The 22,500-nt window shown below is 37.3% G+C and overlaps 1 protein-coding gene across 1 annotated transcript in view; it reads right to left on the bottom strand.

The window, feature by feature from the left end:
• The window catches only part of plxna2 (plexin A2), a 213,387-nt gene that overhangs the window by 114,958 nt on the left and 75,929 nt on the right, over window positions 1-22,500 (bottom strand). The window contains exon 4 of the mRNA XM_083570462.1: window positions 6,984-7,118. Coding sequence (XP_083426588.1) covers window positions 6,984-7,118 — 135 coding nt within the window. The remainder of the gene's footprint in view (window positions 1-6,983; window positions 7,119-22,500) is intronic.

Raw genomic sequence — 22,500 nt, 5'->3', positions numbered from 1 at the left:
CTTTGACACGTATTCACCAATGCTCATGACATTGTTAAGTCTCCAAGTTTCACACTGCTTACAGTATCTCTCTCCCCTTCGCCACTACCCCGTGTCATGTTAAGAAACTACTCTCTGGCTGAAGCAGTTTGACATTTTGAAGCTATTAGCCCAAGGCTCTTTTGTCCATCATTGCGTCGGCATGCTATGATAAAGTACACCCAGGCAGAGCAGCAAGCACACAATCCCTAACCCTTAAGCTAACTTTAGTTTTTGTATGATACACTGTTCCATAGAGCATGAAAATGAGAAACTACCCAATTATAATTCTATTACCCTGTATCACATGGAACTGATTTGATGTGATTTCTGACCAAAATTCTTTTATAAACAAAAATATGTAATGTAGTCTCTAAAAAGTATAACAGTATATTATTAAAATAACCTTGTTTGAGCCAATATCGTTTTTATTTTCTGTACACTCTACTTCAGGCAGCAGCGGTTAAAATTTGAATAGCAAAGAATTTGTTTCCTGACAGGTGCAAACTCTGAGGGTACTAGTCTAGCACACATATCCTTCCTTTAAACATAATGCTTTTTCTCATTCTATTAAAATTATATATATATAGATACATACACATATAGATACAGTAGATAGATAGATGGATAGATAGATAGATAGATAGATAGATAGATAGATAGATAGATAGATAGATAGATAGATAGATAGATAGATAGATAGATAGATAGATAGATAGATAGATAGATAGATAGATAGATAGATAGATAGAATGCTTGAAAAGAGGTCAAAATATCTTTAAAAATAGGCTGAATAATCTTATATTTAATGCACAATAATAATAGAATTAGACATTTTATATACATTTACCTCTATTCAAGATTCTTGCTTTTTTTCACAGTGTCGTATCTAAAAGCCAGCTAAAGAGGTTTAATTACCCAATGAACCCTTATTTTTATGTGTAATCATTACTCAAGGCTTGTATAACTACTTAGATATTCTGTTGATTTCATTCAGTTCAGCAGTGCTATAGGTCACAACAAAACTCCTTGCTCATTTTTTCCATGTCTCAAAAAGGACAGACAAAGCCGTAAATGCTGCAGAATCAGTCCTAATGCAGGGCAACACATGAACATCCTTCATTGTGACACGGAGACAAAGAGGGCCAGCTCTACTCGAGAGGAGGTGATATACACACTTCAGTTCGTCGGCAGCAGATAGGAAAATTCACCGCGTGCGTGAGTCAACGCTCGCTCCGTGTTCTCTGATTACTGTCAGTGATGACACACTACACCCCCCCCCCCACACTCCTTCCCCCACCCCAACCCACAGTCTACAAACACAAACTCACATTATTTTTAACAGAGAAACAGTGAGGGGGAACCTGAGCAGCTGTATCTTCTATGCGTTTCACAGCACTGCTCTAGAATAAACCAGTCGCTCAAGACTGTTAATGTTCTGGTCATTAAGCATCCAAAACACGCACTGGACACAACCAGAAAGAGCATATGAGTTATGGCATTCTATCAGGGTGTATGTGGTTTCACGATGTCTTATGTGAAGTGTACAAGAAAACCAAGATGAAAAAGCAATACATTTCAAATCTGCTTTCATGTGAGGGAAGCATAACTATGCATAGAGAACGAACATAATTTAGACTTGCGCTCGAGGTTTGATTACAAGGACAAATTAGAAAGAGAATGTTGCAACCTGCATATGAAATGAGTGCATGGATAAGTGTGAGCATGTCTCAGTTGAATGCTAACAATAGCTCTAGTATTAGTGGGTGTTCTATGTGTACAGTAGCTTGTGTGTGTTTGTATGCGTGTGGGTGTGTGTGTGCTTGTTCAGTGGGTCGTTTAAGAGTTAAGGTCAGACAGCTGCACAATAATTTGTTTATTAAAGAGGTGAAGACTTGCAGGTCCTCTCCAAATATACTGCAGTATATATTCAGAAAGCAGATCCTGTTCATATAAAAATGTCATATTGTGTTTTATATATATTATATATATATATATATATATATATATATATATATATATATATATATATATATATATATATATATATATTTTTTTTTTTTTTTTTTTTCTTTGGTCTTAAACTATATGGAATTCTTCAAATGACCAAAACTGTAATGCATGAGCAGAAGGCACAGGCTACAATTACAAAGAAAGGAACGTAATCCTGTTTTTTTCTCATTAGGCTGATGAATAAGAAGTATCTGTGGCACATGCAAATGAAGTGTACTGTACTGGCCCCTGGTAAAAGCCAAGTGAGTGCATTTTTGCATAAAATATACAAAAGATTATTTTTAAAAATGTATAAGAATATAAAAAATACAGTATATGAACAAATGTTTGTGGATACCAGAGCATAAGATTTGTATGTGCTTTTTATACATCTTATTCCACATCTAGTCCCGATTTACTGTTATATTAACCCTCACTCTTCTGGGAAGGTGTTCCACTAGATTTTGGAGTGTTTGTAGAGATTTGTGCTTGTTCAGCTAAAAGGGCTTTAAGTAGAGTCAGGTACTGAGGTAGGGTGAGGAGGCCTGGGGTGCAGTCAGTGTTCCAAAGGTGTTCAGTAGGGTTCAGGTACGAACTCTTTAGCAGGCCAGTCAAGATCTTCCACTCAAAACCTTGTAAACCATATCTTCATGGAGCTGGCTATGTGAACAGTGACACTGTCTTTGGGTTTGGGTCTCCTACTTTTAGTTTCTAGGTTCAGGAAATATTAATTCTACCACATCCAAAGTCATCTTAAACAATTGAACGCAGTTTGCATGAACAATATTGCATTTAAGTGCCCATCACTGAACAGTACACCCCAGCAATGATGAAACTATTATGAAAAGAAATTTGTTGCCACTCATATGCAGTCTGGGTTCCCTCAAGGTATCTTCTTCATACCATCTCAGGGAGTTTTCCCTGCCACAGTCACCACTGACTGGTTAAACTTAGAAGGAAGAAACAAATTTTCAATTAACTCTCTACTAATACATTCCAACTTCATAACATCTTTGTCTCTGTTAAGCTGCTTTGGTGCAATGTCTATTGTTTAAATTGCTATATAAATAAAACTATATAAAAAATGAATTGTGTGCCTCCAACTTTGTGAAGGCAGTTTGAAGAAGAACCACATATGGCTAGAAATGTCAGGTGTACCAATTCTTTTGGCCATACAGGTCTCTTTAAGGTATGGCGTGACCAAAGAACTGCTGAGAAAATTATCCAGAAACTCTTAGTCATGAATATGTAAATACGACATGGACTAAACTGTACGAAAAAGCTTGTCACTGGAGTGGTGGCCTCAAGGGTACATCTTTTGTATCTCTATTTAGAGAATCATAATTGTCGAGTAACCTCATTAAAGGATCTAATTGGACCATAAGGACTCCTGTTGTATCTTTAAAACGGGAGCATTTACATTGTTTATACCTCAGGGGAAAAACTATTTCTCGACTGTACCTCTTTTAACGATAGTATTTATGAACATTTTGGTTCTGTCTTTCATAATGTGTGTGTGGGTGTGTGTGGGTGTGTGTGTGTGTGTGGGGGGGAGAGAGAGAGAGAGAGAGAGAGAGAGAGAGAGAGAGAGAGAGACTGGGAAAACCTGACAGATGTCTCTGTGGCAGTCAAAAATAAACTTTCTAAACTTGCCTAGGCTGGTTGCATAGATTAGGTTAGGTAAACAAAGAGCCAGTTTAACAAACACAGCTGCTTAAATGACTGGAGGCTATGAATAAATGCAGGTAGAAAAGATAGATATTGTTTTTTGGGGGTTTTTTTTCATCCTGTGTAGGGATATCACAGGTTGAAAACCCAGTGATGCCTCAGCCATCTGGTGCTGGGAGCAATAGCTCACAGCAACAGCAACACTAGACATTCATGCATGTCTATAGGCTTGTGTGTGCATAAAAAGGATAGCATGAGTAACAGTTTGAAACAATGAGTCTGGCTGGCTTCATCCTCCCTGCCCAGTAGCTGTCATGTGATAATGTCGAGAGGCTTTCTGTCAAATAAAAATCTCATTTTTGTTGTTTAACTAAGTTTTAAATGCTTTATAGCACAGATCTGTTTAATTCTCCAGTCAGAAGTCAGAATAACACAGTTCTGACTGTAGCTCCTGCTGCAACAAGCAATAATTTTATATTAATGTACTTGCACCGATTGGTTGCTGTTTCTATAGTAACAGCTCATATCGAGGGTCTGGAATATGCTTCACGTAATCTAGGCCTGCTGAAGCTTTCTCTTAAGAGACTTTTATGCAATATTTATGGAAGTCTTGGCTGTCGGTTTTTGCAACAGACAGTAAGTTCTGCATCACAGAGCTTTACACCTCCCAGTTCCAGCTCTGGAACATTTTTTATTTTGTCTTATTAACATGGAGAGAGAAAATAAATGAGAGGCTGATTAGCGTGCAAATCCTGTTCCTTAAGTGTGTGTCCAAATGGTAGGAGCGAATGTTGTGCACATATGAGATAGGGTGACAGAGGGTCTAGGTCTCCCAGGCTGGGTTTTAAACTGACTGATGCTGAATTAATCAGATGGCACTCCGGGAGCATGGACCAGAAAAAGGGGGTAAGGCAAGGACGGGAACGGCTGATGGTTCTTTTATGATGTGATCTGTCTTTGTTCTGCCACACTCGCTAGATCAATTGCACAAGGGCTGAGGTAAAGTCAGCTCCCGACTACTACACGTAAAGGAATGTGAAGTGTACATGAATGTGTGTTGTATGTAGCTGTATATCATTGGTTGTTAATCCTTTGTCTCAAGGTCTGTGTGATGCAAGGATGATGCATGGGGCTATAAAGTTGACAGAGTATTGGGAGCTCATCCAATTGTGAAATATAAGGCTGTGTGTGGCTATGTGTATTTGTGTGTGTGTGTGTGTGTGTGTGCGGGGGGTATATGCAAGTGTATGTGAATAAATGCATAAGCTGCTGACTCAGTAAGTCTGTCTCTTTTTCTCATTCTTTCCTTTTGTGTCCCTACTGGAAGCGAACTCTAATCAGAGCTCACATGAGCCACTCTGTGCACTGATCTGTGTAGCTCATGACATCTGCACACAGTCCAGCTAGACATCACACTAACAAAAGTTATGTAGCGTCTCTCTCTCTCTCTCTCTCTCTCTCTCTCTCTCTCTCTCTCTCTCTCTCTCTCTCTCTCACACGCTCATTACCTCTACTGCATATCACCCTTCTGACTCCACTCTGTCCACATTGCTCCAAATGAAACACCAGCGGGACATGTGCGATCCAACACAAGAGCTAAAAATGCCCACAGAAAAGGAAGCAGGACAGTCATCAATCACAGACATTCTTTTTTCTTTTTTTTTTGTCGCAGTGTCTCCTTTCACAGATGTGTTCCACTCCCCTGATGCTCCTGATGCTTAATATGAAAGCTCTGATGCCGAGCTGCCATTTTGCTTTCACTCACTTCATTACAGCCACAGAGAGGTGACCTTGCTCTCTGACTCTTTCCCTCCATCTCTTTTCACTCCTACACCTTCCCCCTCTCCAGTCCAGTGCCACCAATCTCGCTCATTCCCATGACACATTATGCATATATATTCTATCTCATGTCCATGGTGTTTTAAATGGAACGTAGAAAAGGCAATTATGATACGAGCAGAGAATAGAATAAAAGGGAAACGCACAGCAAATATCATCACAGATCAGAACAGGGCCGAAAAAAACCAAAGTAGTATAATAGAAAAAGAGTGAGCAGAACAAGGACAGAACAGAACAGAAGATTGCTAGAACAGTAGAGAAGACAGGAGAACAGATGGGAACAGAAAAGAGAAAAAGCAAACAGACAAGAACAAAACAGAATATTGGAGAACAGAATGCAGCTGAGAAGAAGTAAGAAATACAGATCAGAAGAGAATAGAGCAGAACAGAAATAACTGAACTGAAGAAAGCAGAAAATAATACAGAAGAGCAAACGTTAAACATACAAATCCAAAGAGAACAAAGTAGAGACATCAAATCAGAACAGAAGAGAGCAGAGCAGAAGAGAATACAGCAGAACCGAAGAAAGGAGAATAGATTATTGCAGAAGAGAACAGAGCAAAATAGATCAGAAAAGAGCGGAACAGAACAGAATATTGCAGAACAGAAGAGAGCAGAATAGAACAGAACAGAGAGAGCAGAACAGAATATTACAGAATAAAAGAGAATAATATTGCAGAAGAGAGGAAAGCAAAATAGAACAAAAGAAAGCAGACCAGAATATAGCTAACAGAAGAGAGCAAAGCAGAATATTGCAGAACAGAAGAGAGCAGAACAAAAAAGAAAAAGCAGAATAGAATACCAAAATAGAAACAGCAGAACAGAAAAAAGTGAAGCAAAATACAGCAGAATAGTAAAGAAGAGAGACGAAACATACATATGAATAAAAGAACAGAAAAAGAAAAATCTAAACAATACAGTGCACCAGAGACAAGCTGAAAATGTTTATGTTCTGGAATAGAGTGCATTTGAAACTCTATTATAATGAAAATAATGAAGGCATGCGTTCAATAATAATTCAGTCAAAATATATATTTTTTTGTAAATGAAGCTGTAAGCCATTTCAATGTAATAAAAAACGTTTTGGTGCTTCAATTTTAGTGATAATGAATGTGGTTACAGAAAAAAACTTAATTAGCTAAAAGATATTTTACCTGTCTTATTATTGCTGAAAAGTTATAAAAAAAATTACACAACACACAACAACTGTGTTGTTACAGTGTGATGTTTTAAATTTGCCTCATATGCTGTGTTGTTGTGTTGAGTTTAACAACTGCCCTAAAACCTCAATTATAATAGAGTTTTAAATACGTTTTTCAGTCTGTTCTTTCTCAAGAAAACAGGGCTTAACAAATGGGTTTCAATTAAGTGGAAGCTGCATTTGTGTTCAATAAACAGTGTGTGTGTGTGTGTGTGTGTGTGTGTGTGTGTGTGTGTGTGTGTGTGTGTGTGTGTGTCACACTGACCTGTCTCTCAGACATGACATAGATATAGTTATTGTCCAGTGAGAAGGCCATGTCTCTAAGAATAGGGGTCCTGTCCTTAATGACAGACACTGTCTCATACTGCACACCGCCATAAGGAGGTCCATCCACACGGATCTAAAAGAAGAAGAGGAAATAACACACACATTAGCAAATAACCACTGGCATACAGCTGCTTTGTTAGTGGTGTGCTTTGCACATGATCAGATATCAGTATGGAAATAACTAACGCTTTTTTTTTCCCCTCATAGTATTAAATCAGGCTAGGAGAGCTTCCACGGACATGGACATCTCATTTATTAGTCAGTAAGATGTTTAGTTCCATTCAACAATCCTCCATTATTGAAAGCAGACACATATATATCTATATATATGTGTGGCTTGTGTGTGGAGGGGGTTGACTCGAGGTCGGTCATCTGTCTAGTGGGACTTCACAATGGCAGAATATATGGTACGTCAATACAGAAAACAATGTGGAGACAGCTTAATGGCAAGAAAAAAAAAGAAAAAAAAAGGGGGAAAACCGCATAGTCCTGTCTGGAGGCTTTTTTCAAGCTCATGGATAACAAAGCCTGACAGAAAAAAACAACCAGAAAAAAAATGTATCTTGTGATATGCTGAAGTGATATTTAATGATGATATTTAACAGTAGGATTAGTACACTGTACATGCTATATGACGTTTATTCAAAAAACTGCTTGACCTACATAGAAAACTTTACCGAATAATGATAATAAATAGTTGAATGATTAGTGATTCGTTCATGGCTATAAATAAGACATTAACATTAATGGTGGACTGGTTACGTTTTTTTTCACAGTGACGCCTCATGTTACCACTTTTTATTAGCACTACAGACGCTGAACAGATGAGACATCTGGTTTGAACATGAAGCAGAGAATAAACGAATGCCTCTTTGTCCAAACACTTTTTTTTTTTTTTTACTTTTTATTGAATGGACCATGTCATGACTTCATTAATCAAACCAGAAACTATTTTCTTTCTTGAAAAAAGCTGTCTTTAGGTTAATACATAATTTACCTCTATTATAAATGTGATATGTTCAGGTTTGCTACAGTATTTGTTTTATTACCCAAATGCCCATGTTCAGTCCACTTTATATTTGACCCCACAATTCTGCCTGATGAAGCATTGTGCCAAACAGTGCGATGAAATCTGCCTGCTTATTTAGTGAAGGGAAATGTGTTTTAAATCCAAAGCAGTTTTTTTTTTCTCCTAGCAAATCAAATAACTACAGTACTTGATGAGGTACAATTTACTGCCTCTTTAATTTTTTTGTATTCAATCAATCAGTGGAGTAAAAAACAGGGTGAAACCTGTTGAGACTTCCCCAAAACACAAATCAAGCCTGATGTATGGCAATTCCCTCTCTACAGAATCATGACCTTGAGCATAGTCAAGGATAAAAGCATCCAGCACAAGCGCTTTCAAACAATCCGACATTACCATTACACCGCACATACAGTATATCGTTGTAAATGAGAAATCCATGCTTGTGCAGGGAGGCAGAAGGTCTCTACAGGCTCACAAGTCTCTAACCTGACATTTACAGTATGCCAACGCACAGTCGTTAAGGTAAATACCTTCATTCATAAAGCATGTCGCTTCTCTCCTCCTTTGCTGGCCTAAGCATGACCCTGATCTGACCACAGGTGTGTGGCGCGGCGACCGTATGTCACCGAGATCTGTGTGTCCAATACACACACTGCGATCGCTCAGAGGTACGCAGCGTTCAGACAGAAAGCAGTGGTGCATGCTAGGCAAGTGACTGTGGCTTGTGAGCTCGCTCAGGAGGTTGCTGAAAGGATTGTGGTTACAGAGGGGAAAAGAAGTGGCGGGTTCACAGAGTGTGAAATGATGTAAAAGTCTACTTAAACAGAGCGTGCCACACACACACACACACACACACACACACACACACACACATGCACTAGCTAGCAAAAACTCCAATGTTCTCATGTTTCAGTTGCCCAGTAACCTACAGTACCTGGTAACGCAATTTACATGTTTACCTGGTTAAACTCAAGCAAGTTATTCAAGATAATGCATTACAGCTGACTATGGAATATGAGTACTGAAATTCCTGGACAGATGGAAATCCTATGTAGCTTTAATTCTCATCATTTCAGTACAATCTCCTTGATAGCTGCATTGTTTAAATTTTAGCTTGACGTTATTATTACCTCCCTATAATTTCCACATTATTGTCTTCTGCTCCTGTCCATTTATTCATAAGTACAGTACCTGCTGATAAGCAAAAATCGTGCTCGGAAGAGGTTGAGAAAAGATTTCGCTATCTTATAAAACATATGCAAAATTCAATGGTTTTTTTTTCTTTTTAAGATATATACTTAGGAGGCTATAGGTTCTAAATAATTTCTTAGATGTCTCAATAACAGTTTAAAAGATATTTCTATTACCATTTCTCAGTCTACTGTATGTGATGCTGATGTAAGTACACAGAAATCCAACCTTATCTTCCACTCGTTTCTTTCTATATTACTCATTTTCTTTAATTTGGACATTCGATTGAGTCACAAAAGACTTGAAATCTGAACAGCACACAACAATCCTACATGCCTTCAGTTGTTTTGTGTGATGTCACTCATTGCACTAACAAAGGAAATACGAATCAACAAATATTAGGATTGTTTACGAAGACACTGTCTCATGTTACATTTGTGAGTGAACGCTGTTGTAATTACAGCCAGCCTCACACGGTCTGCCCTTATACTGTGCATTACGCTGACTCTGTTAATCGTAGATGCATCAATCTTGCTTGATGTTTCTCGATTTCCCTCAAAACTCAATCACAAGCAGGGGGGTGAGCAGACAAAAGATCTTCCATGCAATGATTTCTCTAAAGCAGACATGCTGCTTATGTGTAAAATCTAGGGAACTCTCTTTCTCGTTCTCTTTCTCTTTTAGTTTCCAGTCAGAACTTTTTTTATTATTATTATTTAATGGAACTTGTATTCTTCTCATTCTCAATGGAGATCTATGATTGCATTTTTGTGTATTTGCTTCTTTTATTAGTGTATTTGTGAGCTGCTTATCTGTGTGTGGGAGCATGTTTGTGTGTGTAATTCAGTATGCAGTCAAGGCCTCAAAATGTAAGCCTTTTCCAGCTGGTTTTTACATTACGGCACCGCCACTAGAGAACTCCAGGATGTGAAAAACACATTGTATTACACACAGCCAAGTTTCACTTTATCTATATGTACAAGAGTGGACAGTGTATAAAATGAATGTCCAAGACGTGCACACACACACACACACACACACACACACACACACACACACACACACACACACACACACACACATCCATTGTAAAGGACATGTTATAGAGACTTCACTAAGCATTTCTCGTCTGCTCTACCTTCGCCTTCATCCCTCCTTTTTTGTGCTCACTCCAAAATTCTCTCAATGTCTTTCTTGCCTTTAATTATTCACACACTCCTTTCTGATTATTTGTTAAGACTGAACTCCAGGTACACTGAAAAAAGTAAGATTTGTTTGCAAGCTTTATTACTTTCGACAGTGTTATTTTGTTTTTGTTTTTTTGTTTGTTTTCAGAGCGTATGATAGTTTTACAACCAGTGGGTGGTCAAACACAGTACGATTCCTGAATTGTTTTTGAATGAACCTACATGAAATTTTAGTCCACTTGCATCCGTATGAAAAAAACAAGTGTATGGGCATGTGTTATGTCCCCACCACCACCCCCCCACCCCCATTGATTTCTGCTCTTTATTCTGTGCACGACCATGTTTACAGAATCCACAGGTTCTACCGTGAGCTTGCCATCAAAGAAAAATGCCTCTCCTGCTCTTTTCCATACTCACTCTGACCCTCCCTTCTGCACACTCCCTCCAAAGCTGAGCACTGATTCAGTGCTCAGGGTGCGTGGATGCGAAGTGACATGAACCACTTGAAGGCCACAGTTGTAACACGCACATTATGGAAGATGCTATTGTGCTACAGCAAGAAGAACAAAAGAGTCTGTTTTAAATCACCAGAGAAAAAGAAAGAAGGAGAGAGAATGAGAACATTTGCTGGCACTTGAATTCTTCAAATTGACACAGGTGATGGATTAGATGTGTAATCCAGGCAGACCGGGACTTGGGGGGAAAAAACTGTTACTGCAGAAGTGAATGAGACTGCCACTGTGAGAGCGATGGGGTGCAAGGGAAGGCTGTAGAAGTTGAAATTGCCTTGTTCTCTCCATTAATAAACACAGCTAAAAAGAAAAACTATTGTGTTTCCAAAGTGCCATATGCACTCACAGAGGTGCAGCTGAACAGCATGAGGTGATTTGTGTCTTATGCTTTGGATAGTGAGGCATTTAAGCCTTATGATTTATGTGTCAATGTTTAACTGAACTAATGGCCTGTTATAATTTGGATCGAATGAAGCCTGGTCAACACAGCTTTCTCAAATTGAAATTCAGAGGTATAAAGTATACCTGAAAATTATACTTTTACTTAGAGTATCTGATTTGAACAACTTGAATATTTTACTCTTATTGAATGTTGGCTCAAAGATGCAATAGTCTCCAACACCAAGCCAAAAACAGCTGATTTGTGAGGGTTTATTTCCTAAAATACAAACTATTAGTATTGAATGAACAAATAGAATTAAAGAAAATAATTTTACATAAAGTAAAACCAAATATTCTGAGTTGACTGACTGATTGCTAAATGTCATTGTCAATTAAAATATAGTAAAATAAAAACTACATATTTTGCATCATAAATGTAGTTGAGAAGAGAGTTAAAGCTGCGTATATCTTTTGTACTCAGTAAACGTAGAAAGTAGGCAAAAAATTAGTTAAGTACAGTAATGAAGTACATTGACTTAAATATTTTACACCACTGTTGAAATTTAATAAGCTGATGTTAATGAAATGAATAAGGAATCAGTCATGTCTCTGTAGATCATAACCATTAGCAAGATGGTGCCACTGTTCATACCCAGGGATTAAAATAAGCTCTTGCTAATATCAAAAGACCGATAGGCCTGACTTTTTTACCCGCTAGACCACTCTTTAATGCAGAGACAGCACTGTATTTCAGGGGATCAAACATAGCAATCGAATATTGTAAATAAAAATTTTTTAAGTTGACAGAGTGATTTAGTTTTGTTTAATTTGGTTGTTTTTATATAAACTTTCTGTTGCAGATCATCAGTTTTGACCAAACACATGAGTTTTGTCATCTCTGACCTGAGCATTTTACATTTACAGCATTTAGCAGGCATATTTTATTCAGAGCGATGTACAAAAAAATATAGATGAATAAGTCAACACAGGTTCACTTAGTTGTAAACTTAAGCCTAAAACTATGATGGAGGAATTATAGCACTTTAAAAAAAAAAAAAAATTAAAAAAGAAATTTTTATTTTTTATGACTATTACCCACTGAATTTGACAAAGATTTTTATTTTAAACATAAATAAGCCGCACCTGTCTATAAGCCTAAGGTGTCTACATTGAAACTAATGAACTTTACAAAGACTTTAACGAAAGACATGGTCTTTTACACGGTAAAATATGTTGTGGCTCCTTTAAGAGCAGAATAGCCTGCCGCCGCATTTTTCCTGCATGTATTACTGCATGTGTGCAAGACCGAGGAATATGTAATTATTTTCTGATGCTCATTTCTAAGTTTCTTTGACTAACCCGTAACGCTGTTGCCAAGAAAAATAAAAAAGCACGAGTTTTGGAAACCTGTCTGTGCTTATATGATTTCTGTTGCAACTGGATTTAGCGAGCTCTCACATGACCCTGATACAATGCGTTACAACGGCTTGTATCTAAACAGTAGCCTACCAAGAAAGTCATTGTTCACTGTCTTCCTCCTTCCTTTCACAACTATTTCTCTCGAGAGTTTATCTTTTGACATCGTCGTGCGTTTAAAAATCACCATCGGTGAAGCTTTTCTCCCGATGCCGTGCAGCTCAGAACACAGATAAAGTGCGTTTTTTCATGCCCGTCCTGCAATTTCATTGGTCTAATGTCATGGGGCTCAATTTTTTGGCTTGAAGCTTGTGAAACCGGGAAAAACCTAGGTAAAATCCATAAATTAACCGCTTCGTTGTTTAAGCCAAAGCGTGGGTTGAAAGCGTGGGAAAAAAGTAGCGGCTTATAGTCCGGAAAATACGGTAAGCGCTATTTCAAGTGTTTCAGGAAGATGTAGGTCTTCAACGATTGTTTAAAGATGTACAGACATCTAGGTGAGGTTTATTCCACCACCAAGAAAAGAGGTCTGATGGATACCTTTCTCTTACACTGTGAGATGGTGGGCCAGTTGAGCAGTTGAGTCGAGTAGTGAATGATTGATCTGCTTCAAAACAGATGTCTCTTTTATTCAGAGATCCTAACCTTAGTCAAACTGTTGATATGAAGCGCCAGTTTGAAAAAACATAGCTCCTGCAAAGTAATGTTGCATTTTTATAGTTATGAATTGATTACTATTTAGTTGAAATTAAAAGGTCTGTCGCTATGCAGCATGAGTAGATAAAGTCCCACTGCTTAAATATTACTCCAGTAAAAGTAACAGTTTTTCTTTTGCATTTATACTTAAAAAAGTAAAAGCCGGTACTTTTGATTCTGCAGTACATTCAAAAGAAAATGTGTTTGTACATTTTCTTTTAAATGTACTGCTGAATCAAAAGTACCGGTCCCTGAAAACCCTATATGAATAATTAATTGTTGCTTTATTCTTATGTTTATCACACCTTTTAACACAAGCATTTTTTTTATTGTTACCGACACACAGTAAGACGCTTACTTCACACACAATCTCATTAGAACTGCTGGGTTACAGTTGTGTATTTTGTGTCAGTTTATTTCAAAATAGTAAGGAATGGCATGTTTTTCTAAAACATAGTAAAATGTCATATATTAGGCAAAACTAAAGAAATACTGCAGATACTTGATAAACTTACTTAATTACTTACAGTAATAAAGTAAAACTACTTCACTGCCCACTGCCCTGCTAATTAGGCATACTAATTGCTTAACCAGACCTGATTAACCATGTAGGCATGTAATTGTATATCACAGTATATCACTGGACTCTCATAATGTTTTTTGCTGCATACTGGCCCACATCCTGAAATGAACTCTTACGAAGTACACTCCACATTGGCCTGCTAATTTGGTCATAATTTAGTGTAGGAGTGTAGGAATGTGTTGCTGTGTTCTCAGTCAGTTCTGCTTGTCTGGTTCTGCGTGCACAATTGTCATTCTGTCACTTCAAAGACACCTTTCTGGCGACAAGCAGTTAGCAACAGGAGAAAGAAGCAGGCCATACTATACGTGTTAACCCCACAGGCTTCTGGTTTAACCCATCCAGAGCAGGACGAGCAGATTACATTTGACCCTGTTAGGGTTTGCTGTTCGGAGAAATTCCTCAGGCGTGAAGTAATTAGTGTCTGTTACTATGTGCTGCATGAATGGATCCTCTCTCTCTCTCTCTCTCTCTCTCTCTCTCTCTCTCTCTCTCTCTCTCTCTCTTTCTCCCCCTCTTGCTCTCTCACTCTCTCTTGCCTCTGAATCACCCAGATAAAGCAAGAGTGAATGTGAATCAACACAAGTCAACACAGTTAAAATGGATTACAGCAGCTTGGAGATAGACCACAGGACGGATTACGACGTCAATCTGAGATGAAAAGCACTTTCTCTCTCGCTTCATTTCTCTTTTACACACGTTTCTTCCTCACTATATTCATGCACACTCATAGACAAGGCACCCCATTGCGTATGATTCCTACTGAGCTCTCAGCAGGTCTGAGAGATGTCCTCCTCGAGCTTATGGTTTACACACTTTATGAGAGACACACATACAGGGATTTTCTACACTTACTTCCTCTGCTGGAATGTCCTGAGTAAATATGCTATGAACCTGATATGCTTAAACTAAAACATCAATTTACTGTGTCCATCAGCTGTCTTGACACAAAGAAAAAAAAAACAATGGTTTTAGATCTCTGTTACACTAATGGGTTCTGGGTAAACATATGTTGAGAGGTCATTACAAGGTAACCTACATTACCTTTCTGTCTGAAATGATTTACAGTATATTAAATACCTTGTACAAATGAGAGAAACAGTACATAAGTTATATTTTTATACATCTTATCCCAGTATCACACATGCAGTAACTACGAATCTGCTGCAGTTGCATATTTTATTGCATTTTTTAGAAGGTTATTCAATTTCTAGTCAGTGGTGGTTCATGCATTTCACACCTTGGCCTTCAGTGGTTGTCCTGCCTAAATCGATCCACCTCTTAATACCATCGTTACGACTATCAATATTATACAGAAACGCGTTGCATCAGAAACATGAAACTTATGCAGTAACAATGAATGCCATTAATAAAGCAAAAAACTTGATGAACACAATTCTACAAGTCTTCTTCAACTGCAGCCACATCACATACATTGTCTCTAGCAAAAGCATCAATATAAACCTTATAAAATAACCCCGGGTTTTTCTGTGCATTTTCATAGGGATTTGAAATTAAGGCAAATTGTGTGTTTTTGTGCAAATTCTACAGGAAAGGAAACACAAAAGTATAAATGGTTTAAAAAGCTTGTTTTGGCTGACCTTTCCTCGTGATAACCTTAGATGATTTCCTCATCTAAACTGAAACTCACACACACACACACACACACACACACACACACACACACACACACACACACACACACACACACACACACTCACTGTGTGTTATTCAACTGTACAACCTGAACTCAACACACACTCATTACTCATCTCAATCCATTCCACCACCATTTATTTATTTATTATTTATATAATTAAACCATATTATACCGTTTACATGCAGTTTTTTGCACCTCTTGACTGATGCTACTGCTGTTTTTGCACTTCATTGTGTTTGTTTACATATACTCCTGGTTATAGCATTTATAGTCCTCTTTGCACAGTACTGTATATTCATAGTATACAGTAGGTTTTCTGGTCGGCGCTATCTTGTGTTATGTGTATTGTCCCACACTGTCTTGTGTTGTCTGTCTGTACTGTCTTTTGTCTGCACTGTTTGCACTAGGTTGCACTCAATGCACTTTATGTCGCTTTATGTTGTGTGTTGTAGCTCTATGTTGTTTAGTGTAGCACCAGGGTCCTGGAGGAATTTTGTCTTGTTTTTACTGTGTACTGTGTACCACTGTGTATAGTAGAAATGACAATAAAAGCCTCTTGACTTGACTTGACTTGACTTGCTATGCCCTGCTTTTATTGAAAAGTATATCTGCAAACAAATAATTTTTATCTCCTTTGTCAGCCATTGTGGAATAAAATAACAGCTAAATATTTTTAAGCGTGTGCAGTTTGCTACAGATTCAGTTTGCAAGCTCTGATTCATCCACTCTCTGACCATTTAATAATAGGCGGTGAAAAAACGAAGTGATTAGATGCCATAGAGATGACTTCAGCTCACAACTTGATTGGTTAAAGCAGCAGCTTCATTCTCTTACACTTTAAGCTACCAAGTGGCTGCAGTACAGATTTCTGTGTTATACGGCAGATACCTTTGACCCTGGCAACACGATGTGATGGCTGAAATCTGTTTTGATAAAAATGTAAATTCTAAAGGAAAATGCATCAAAACTGTACATGGAAAATTCCTAATATAATCCAGTATACCTTTAAATATATGTGAATTTTTGTAATACAGTGGTTGCTTGGGAAACAACGTGTTTTTAAATAGGAGTGAATAGATGCTTTAAATATGTTGCTTAATTAAATTAATTAAGTTCACCAGACATGCAAACTCATATAAATATGAACACATGCATATCAGATGAATGCATAGCATAGAATTTACTAGCCACATGTGAGGATTTAAATGAAGCCCACATTATGCATGCACACTGAACCTTTTATATATGCACAATTAAACCATTGCTTAGTTAATTGGATAATTAGACATAGATTTAACACATACATACGTCATCATCAGTGAGGCTCATTTTAATTATTTATATTATATTTATATATTTGTAATTTAAGTATGCAGATGAAAAAAGAATTGTCACTACAGCTACATACCTATCAATGTACATACTGTATATTATTAGAAGTAGGCTGTACAAGGTAATGTATTATGTACACAAATCAAAACACACTATTCCCGAGAATTGTCAAAAGAGGGAAAAAAATTTGGATTTAAACTATGATCTTAGATTGCAACAAAATCTATTAGCGAACAATCAGAAAATCATCCATCTATTCTAGTGGAGATGGAGTATGAAATAGCTAGGCAAGGTTTAGTGTCTTCGTAGGTGGATGTCACATACCTCATTAATATTTTAACTATATTAAGTGTCTGACAGCCTGCAGCTAAAGAACTCATGACATCCCTATTAAACGAATTTCCCATAGTGCATGTGACCCTCTGTGACTCTGTCCCACGTGTAGAAGACGTGATATTATGGATCCCATTGCAGTTTAGGTATAGGACTCCGACACATTTAAGTGTCAAACTAAACACTCTGCAGTATTGGCAAATCATTATGCTTTAAACACTGTGATGATAAATACCTTTTGGAAATAGTGTAATTGATGAAAAAAAAAGTCATTTCTTTTTCGGTTTGAAAAGACAAAAACTGCATTCGTAAATGTACCAAGAATAAAATTATTTTCTGCATAATATTATTTGCTTATAATAATTATCATATTAAACCTGCCTATCAACTGAACTGCACTGGCTTATAGTTACTATATATCTGTATATAAATATATATTTCTGTAATAATAAAAAGTTAAAACATTAAATGAAAATGTATAACAGCATTTAATGCTTTCAAATACCACTATTAATCATACTGATTATCAATCATACTGTTTCTTAAAAATCAAAACACTAACATTGAAATTACATGCAGAGTCTGCACAATCTGGTCAATTTGATGTTACTCTGTTGTGCTGTTCATCCATGCTCAATAAAAAAGAAAATCAGCCATTTTCTAAGAGTGGGGAGGTTGAAGGCTAACACATGCTCCTTCCAAGGAACATAGTACCAGCTGAATCCATCTTTTTAAACTGCTGCTCATGCTGTATTATAGTGCAGTGTAATGCACTTAACAAAGCCCCCTTTTGCATACACAAACTCAGAGACAGCAATGATTGATTAGTGTAGCTTTGATTGACAAGGTAAAGAGTGTAGGCCAACTCACCTACCCTAAAAAATACTTTACAATTTTACATTTGTGCCATGGATGGGCAAATAGTTGTGAGAAAACTGTTATCATTCTGATCCTGATGGCCTCATCAGGATCAGAATGATAACAGTTTTCTCACAACCATTTGTGGGCCCTGATGTTACCCTATTTTTTACCAAAATCTAACTGTGAATCTTTGTGAAACTTTCAGTTTATAAGCAATTTAAGCAATTTTGTAATGCTTATAAGCAGTCAGCTAAATGTAGAGCTGTGACCCAAAATTGAGGACTCGGGCCAAGTCAGCACATTGAGAATGAGTTTTTGAATAACCCCTGCTGAACTTTTTGGTATTTGGTGTTTTTTTTTCCTCTGCCTAATTGGCCTAAATGTCCCACTTTAGGATTTACTAGGAGGCCACATTCCTCTGTCCTCTCTTTTTTGAGTATCCTTTTCTCCTGCAGTCTGAACCACAGAGCTGTTTAAAGCAATCCAGTGGGGGAAGAACAGCAGTTTTTTTAACCTTTCATTCTGTTTACATTGGCTCATTTTACATTTTTCCGACATGACAATTAAAACACTTGGCTCAATTTTCATTATTCATTTTAAAATTATGCTCATGTTACAAAAATCATATGAGTTTGATGTGGAACTCATTACAGCTGAAGAAAAAACAAATAAATAAAAAAGAAGTAAAAGTATAACAAAAACATTGGTGAATTTATTTCACCATAAAGAGTATTCTCATGTGTGAATGTGGGGGGCTTTTGTGGGTCTGTTAAATAATTTAATGTTAATAATATTAGATATTAAATGTTTATAACAGCACATAATTTGTCAGAATTTACAGTGGGTTCTAAAAGCTTTATGTCATATTAAATATTCAAGATACTGAATATTTACTTGATTCATTTTAAATGTTTCAAAATGTAAAAAAAAAATTCGTTTATTCCAATCTTAATGTTTACTTTCAAATTTTCGATGTGGGCTGAAACCTTTGTACTCCACACTATTTGCTCCAATATTAGAACAGCAATCAGTCTGAGTGATCTCCTAAATGTACTAGAGAGCTGTCAGGATGTTTACACTTGGTATTAACCAACATGCTAACTCTGCAAGGCTACATAATATAAACACTCAGAACAACCTTACTGGCCCACATTTGGGCTTCTAAAATAGAAGTGCTAAGAAAACTCGATGAGCAAATAAACATCTGCATAGTTTCTGTTGAGAGTGTTTTTTACAGACCAACGGCCTGCTTGGTAAGAAATACTTCAGTGTGGCGATTTTATTTTATGTGTGTGCAATTGTTCTGTTAAATGGTTATGAGCTACACCGTAAGCCACAGTACAATCCCTATGTCAGCAATATCGAAAGCCACAACCACTTCCCCAGCTACCCACGTCACTCGCTGAAATCTAAAATAAGAGCTTTCAGCTGAGGTCAGAACTGGCAAATTAGTGTTTTAGAGTTGGAGAGAGGCACAGCTTAATGGGGTTTGGGGGATCAAAAACTATCAAAGGAGTGAGAGGAAACCAAATAAGCAAAGAACGCTAGAACATAATCAATGGTGACTGCACAGAGCTTCTCAGAAGTGCTGCATCTATAATTAGTGGCACTCCATCAGGAGACTTCAGAAAGACCTGCAGGGATGAAATTCAGGAATACACAAGACAATGTCTCTCTTCTCCAAGTAATTGCTTAAAATCTGATTTAAACGTGAAGGATATTCAGAGGACAGACTAACCTACCTGTATAAACAATGAGCTTCACAAATTTAGAACTGAAACCTGGAACTGATAAAGATGCACCCTGCTGTCTACAAATACTAATTATAATAGTTGAGCTAAATGTTTCATTGCACATTAAACGGGTGTAATAAATACAGAGTTTGGCTGTAAAAGTGGGCCTTAGTCTCACATAAAACAGGCACACACTCCTGCTCTTTCAGCTAAAGAATAGCTTGTTAAATCCAACATTAGCTTACCAACAATGCTAGCATGCAAGAAATTTTAGCGACCATCTTATTTAAAAAAGCAAGGAATAAATAAACATATTAGCAATTAAAATCTAAAAGTTGCTAATAACAGTTAAAAGTAGCTAGTACCACTCCCAAAAATATCTTCATTAATGATTTTTTACAAGATTTGAAAATATACATGTATTAGCTATTCCAATGGGCAAGTAAAAGATTGTGTGTGAGGTCTCATATTTGGTTGCCTAGAAACCTAATCGACCAGGTTAAAAAGTAGTAGCTGAGACAGCATAATAGCCAGCTAATAAACTTGCTAACCGCATTAGTTTAGAATAAAGGAAACATATATAAATTCCTGCAGACCTTGACAGACAGTAACCATGTCACTGAAGTATGTTTTAGCTGTGAGCTTCAGTGATCTCTCCATGCATCACATGTAAACATGATTTCCGTATGGCATCTTGATTTTTTTGTACATGTTGACACTGCTTTGACTGGGTTGTGCTGAAAGGACAGTTGCAAATGGATTTGTACTGAATTTTAATTTGCCTCGTTATGTCAGTGTTTCCTTATACTTTTGTATTTATGTTATAGTTACAGGACTGATGTATGTAACTCATCACACATTAAGGGGAAAAGGTTAGATGCTTGCTATATTATTAAGGGGGGGGTCCTAATGCAATTTCATGCGAGTTAATTAGACTGTTAAAGAATTGGAATCTCATGCTAAACAAATTTTGTAGACCTTTGATGGAGTATTTCTGTGCCAAATGCATTCCGGCCAGGTTCATATGAGTTTTGTGGAATTGTTTTTTTGTTTTTTTTTTTGAGTATGGCCCATCATGATGTCATGGAGGGAGGAATTACTTGTATGGGCACTTCTCTCTGAAGAAAGTGCACCCAGCAACCAGAGCAAGACCAAGAGCACACCTATCAATGTGATTCTTATTATTATTAAATTCTGATGAGACAGAAATTTTGCTCATTGGCCCAAAAACCAGTACACAGAAGCGTCAGCATTTCAACCTGCATTTAGAAGGATGTTCTGTAACTACTAGTTCAACAGTAAAATACCTGTGAGTTATTTTACACTGCAACTTTTCTTTTAAAAATCATATCAACCATATTACAAAAACAGCCTTCTTCCACCTTAGAAATATTGCTAAGCTAAAAAAACACGTTGTCTATATGTGATGCAGAGAAGCTCGTCCATGCATTCATGACCTCCAGACTGGACTATTGTAATGCATTACTAGGTGGTTGTCCTGCATCAATAATAAACAAGCTACAGTTAGTCCAGAATGCAGCAGCCAGAGTTCCCACAAGGTCGAGAAAATATGATCATATAACCCCAATCTTATCATCCCTACAGTGGCTACCTGTTAGGTTTCAAATAGACTACAAACTTCTGCTACTTACTTACAAATCCCGTCACGCTCCTTGAGATCTTAAAACTACGGAATTCTAGTAGTTCCTAATATAGCAAAGTCCACTAAAGGTCCCAGTTTAAGTGCAGATTAAAAACTTATCTTTTTAGCAAGGTCTACACATAACACACATCACATATCATAACTTTATGCTCCAGTACATCTGATCAAATGCACATTATCAAGTTGTGCTGTTAATATCATGAACAGCAGCTACGCTAATTCCTCTTCACTGCTTCTCTTTCTCTACTTGTCCCAAGGCATCCTGAGGTTGCGCCAGCTCCAGTCGCATCCCACCTCATTAAGATTGTGGACCTTTAAAGAAGTAGATGCCGACCCCGCAAACATCCCGAACCATCTAGAGACGTACCAGTGCCAATTGGATCCCACTTTATGTGGAGTTTGGACATTGGACCTCTTTGAGTGTTTAAAGGCTCTGGCATGGAGAAGCTGGTTTTAGATCTATGATGATCGCAAACGTTGAGCTATTTTATCAGTTGCTCAGTAGATCCTGGTTCCATAATCTCAAATGACTGTATAAGACTGTAGAAAGGACATTACTCATAATCTTTTATTCCGGTGCTCTTGTTAGTTCTCACTCTCCAGTGTTCTGTATTGTTTAAAAACTATAATCACATTTTTGATATCACCCACAAAAGGATGGTTTCCCTTTTGAGTCTGGTTCCTCTCAAGGTTTCTTCCTCATAAGATCTAAAGGAGTTTTTCCTAGCCACAGTTGCCATGGCTGCTCATCAGGGATGAATACACATTGTTCACCTTAACTGTTAAATTCTGTAAAGTTGCTTTGAGACAATGTCTGTTGTGAAAAGCGCTATAGAAATAAACTTGACTTTATTCGTTTATGGAAGTCGTCCACATCGCT

This window comes from Silurus aristotelis (assembly GCF_946808225.1).
Source record: "Silurus aristotelis genome assembly, chromosome: 19".
In the NCBI taxonomy this organism is placed as follows: domain Eukaryota; kingdom Metazoa; phylum Chordata; class Actinopteri; order Siluriformes; family Siluridae; genus Silurus; species Silurus aristotelis.
The sequence above is the reverse complement of the archived record's forward strand: the minus strand, read 5'-3'. Positions and strand labels throughout refer to the sequence as shown.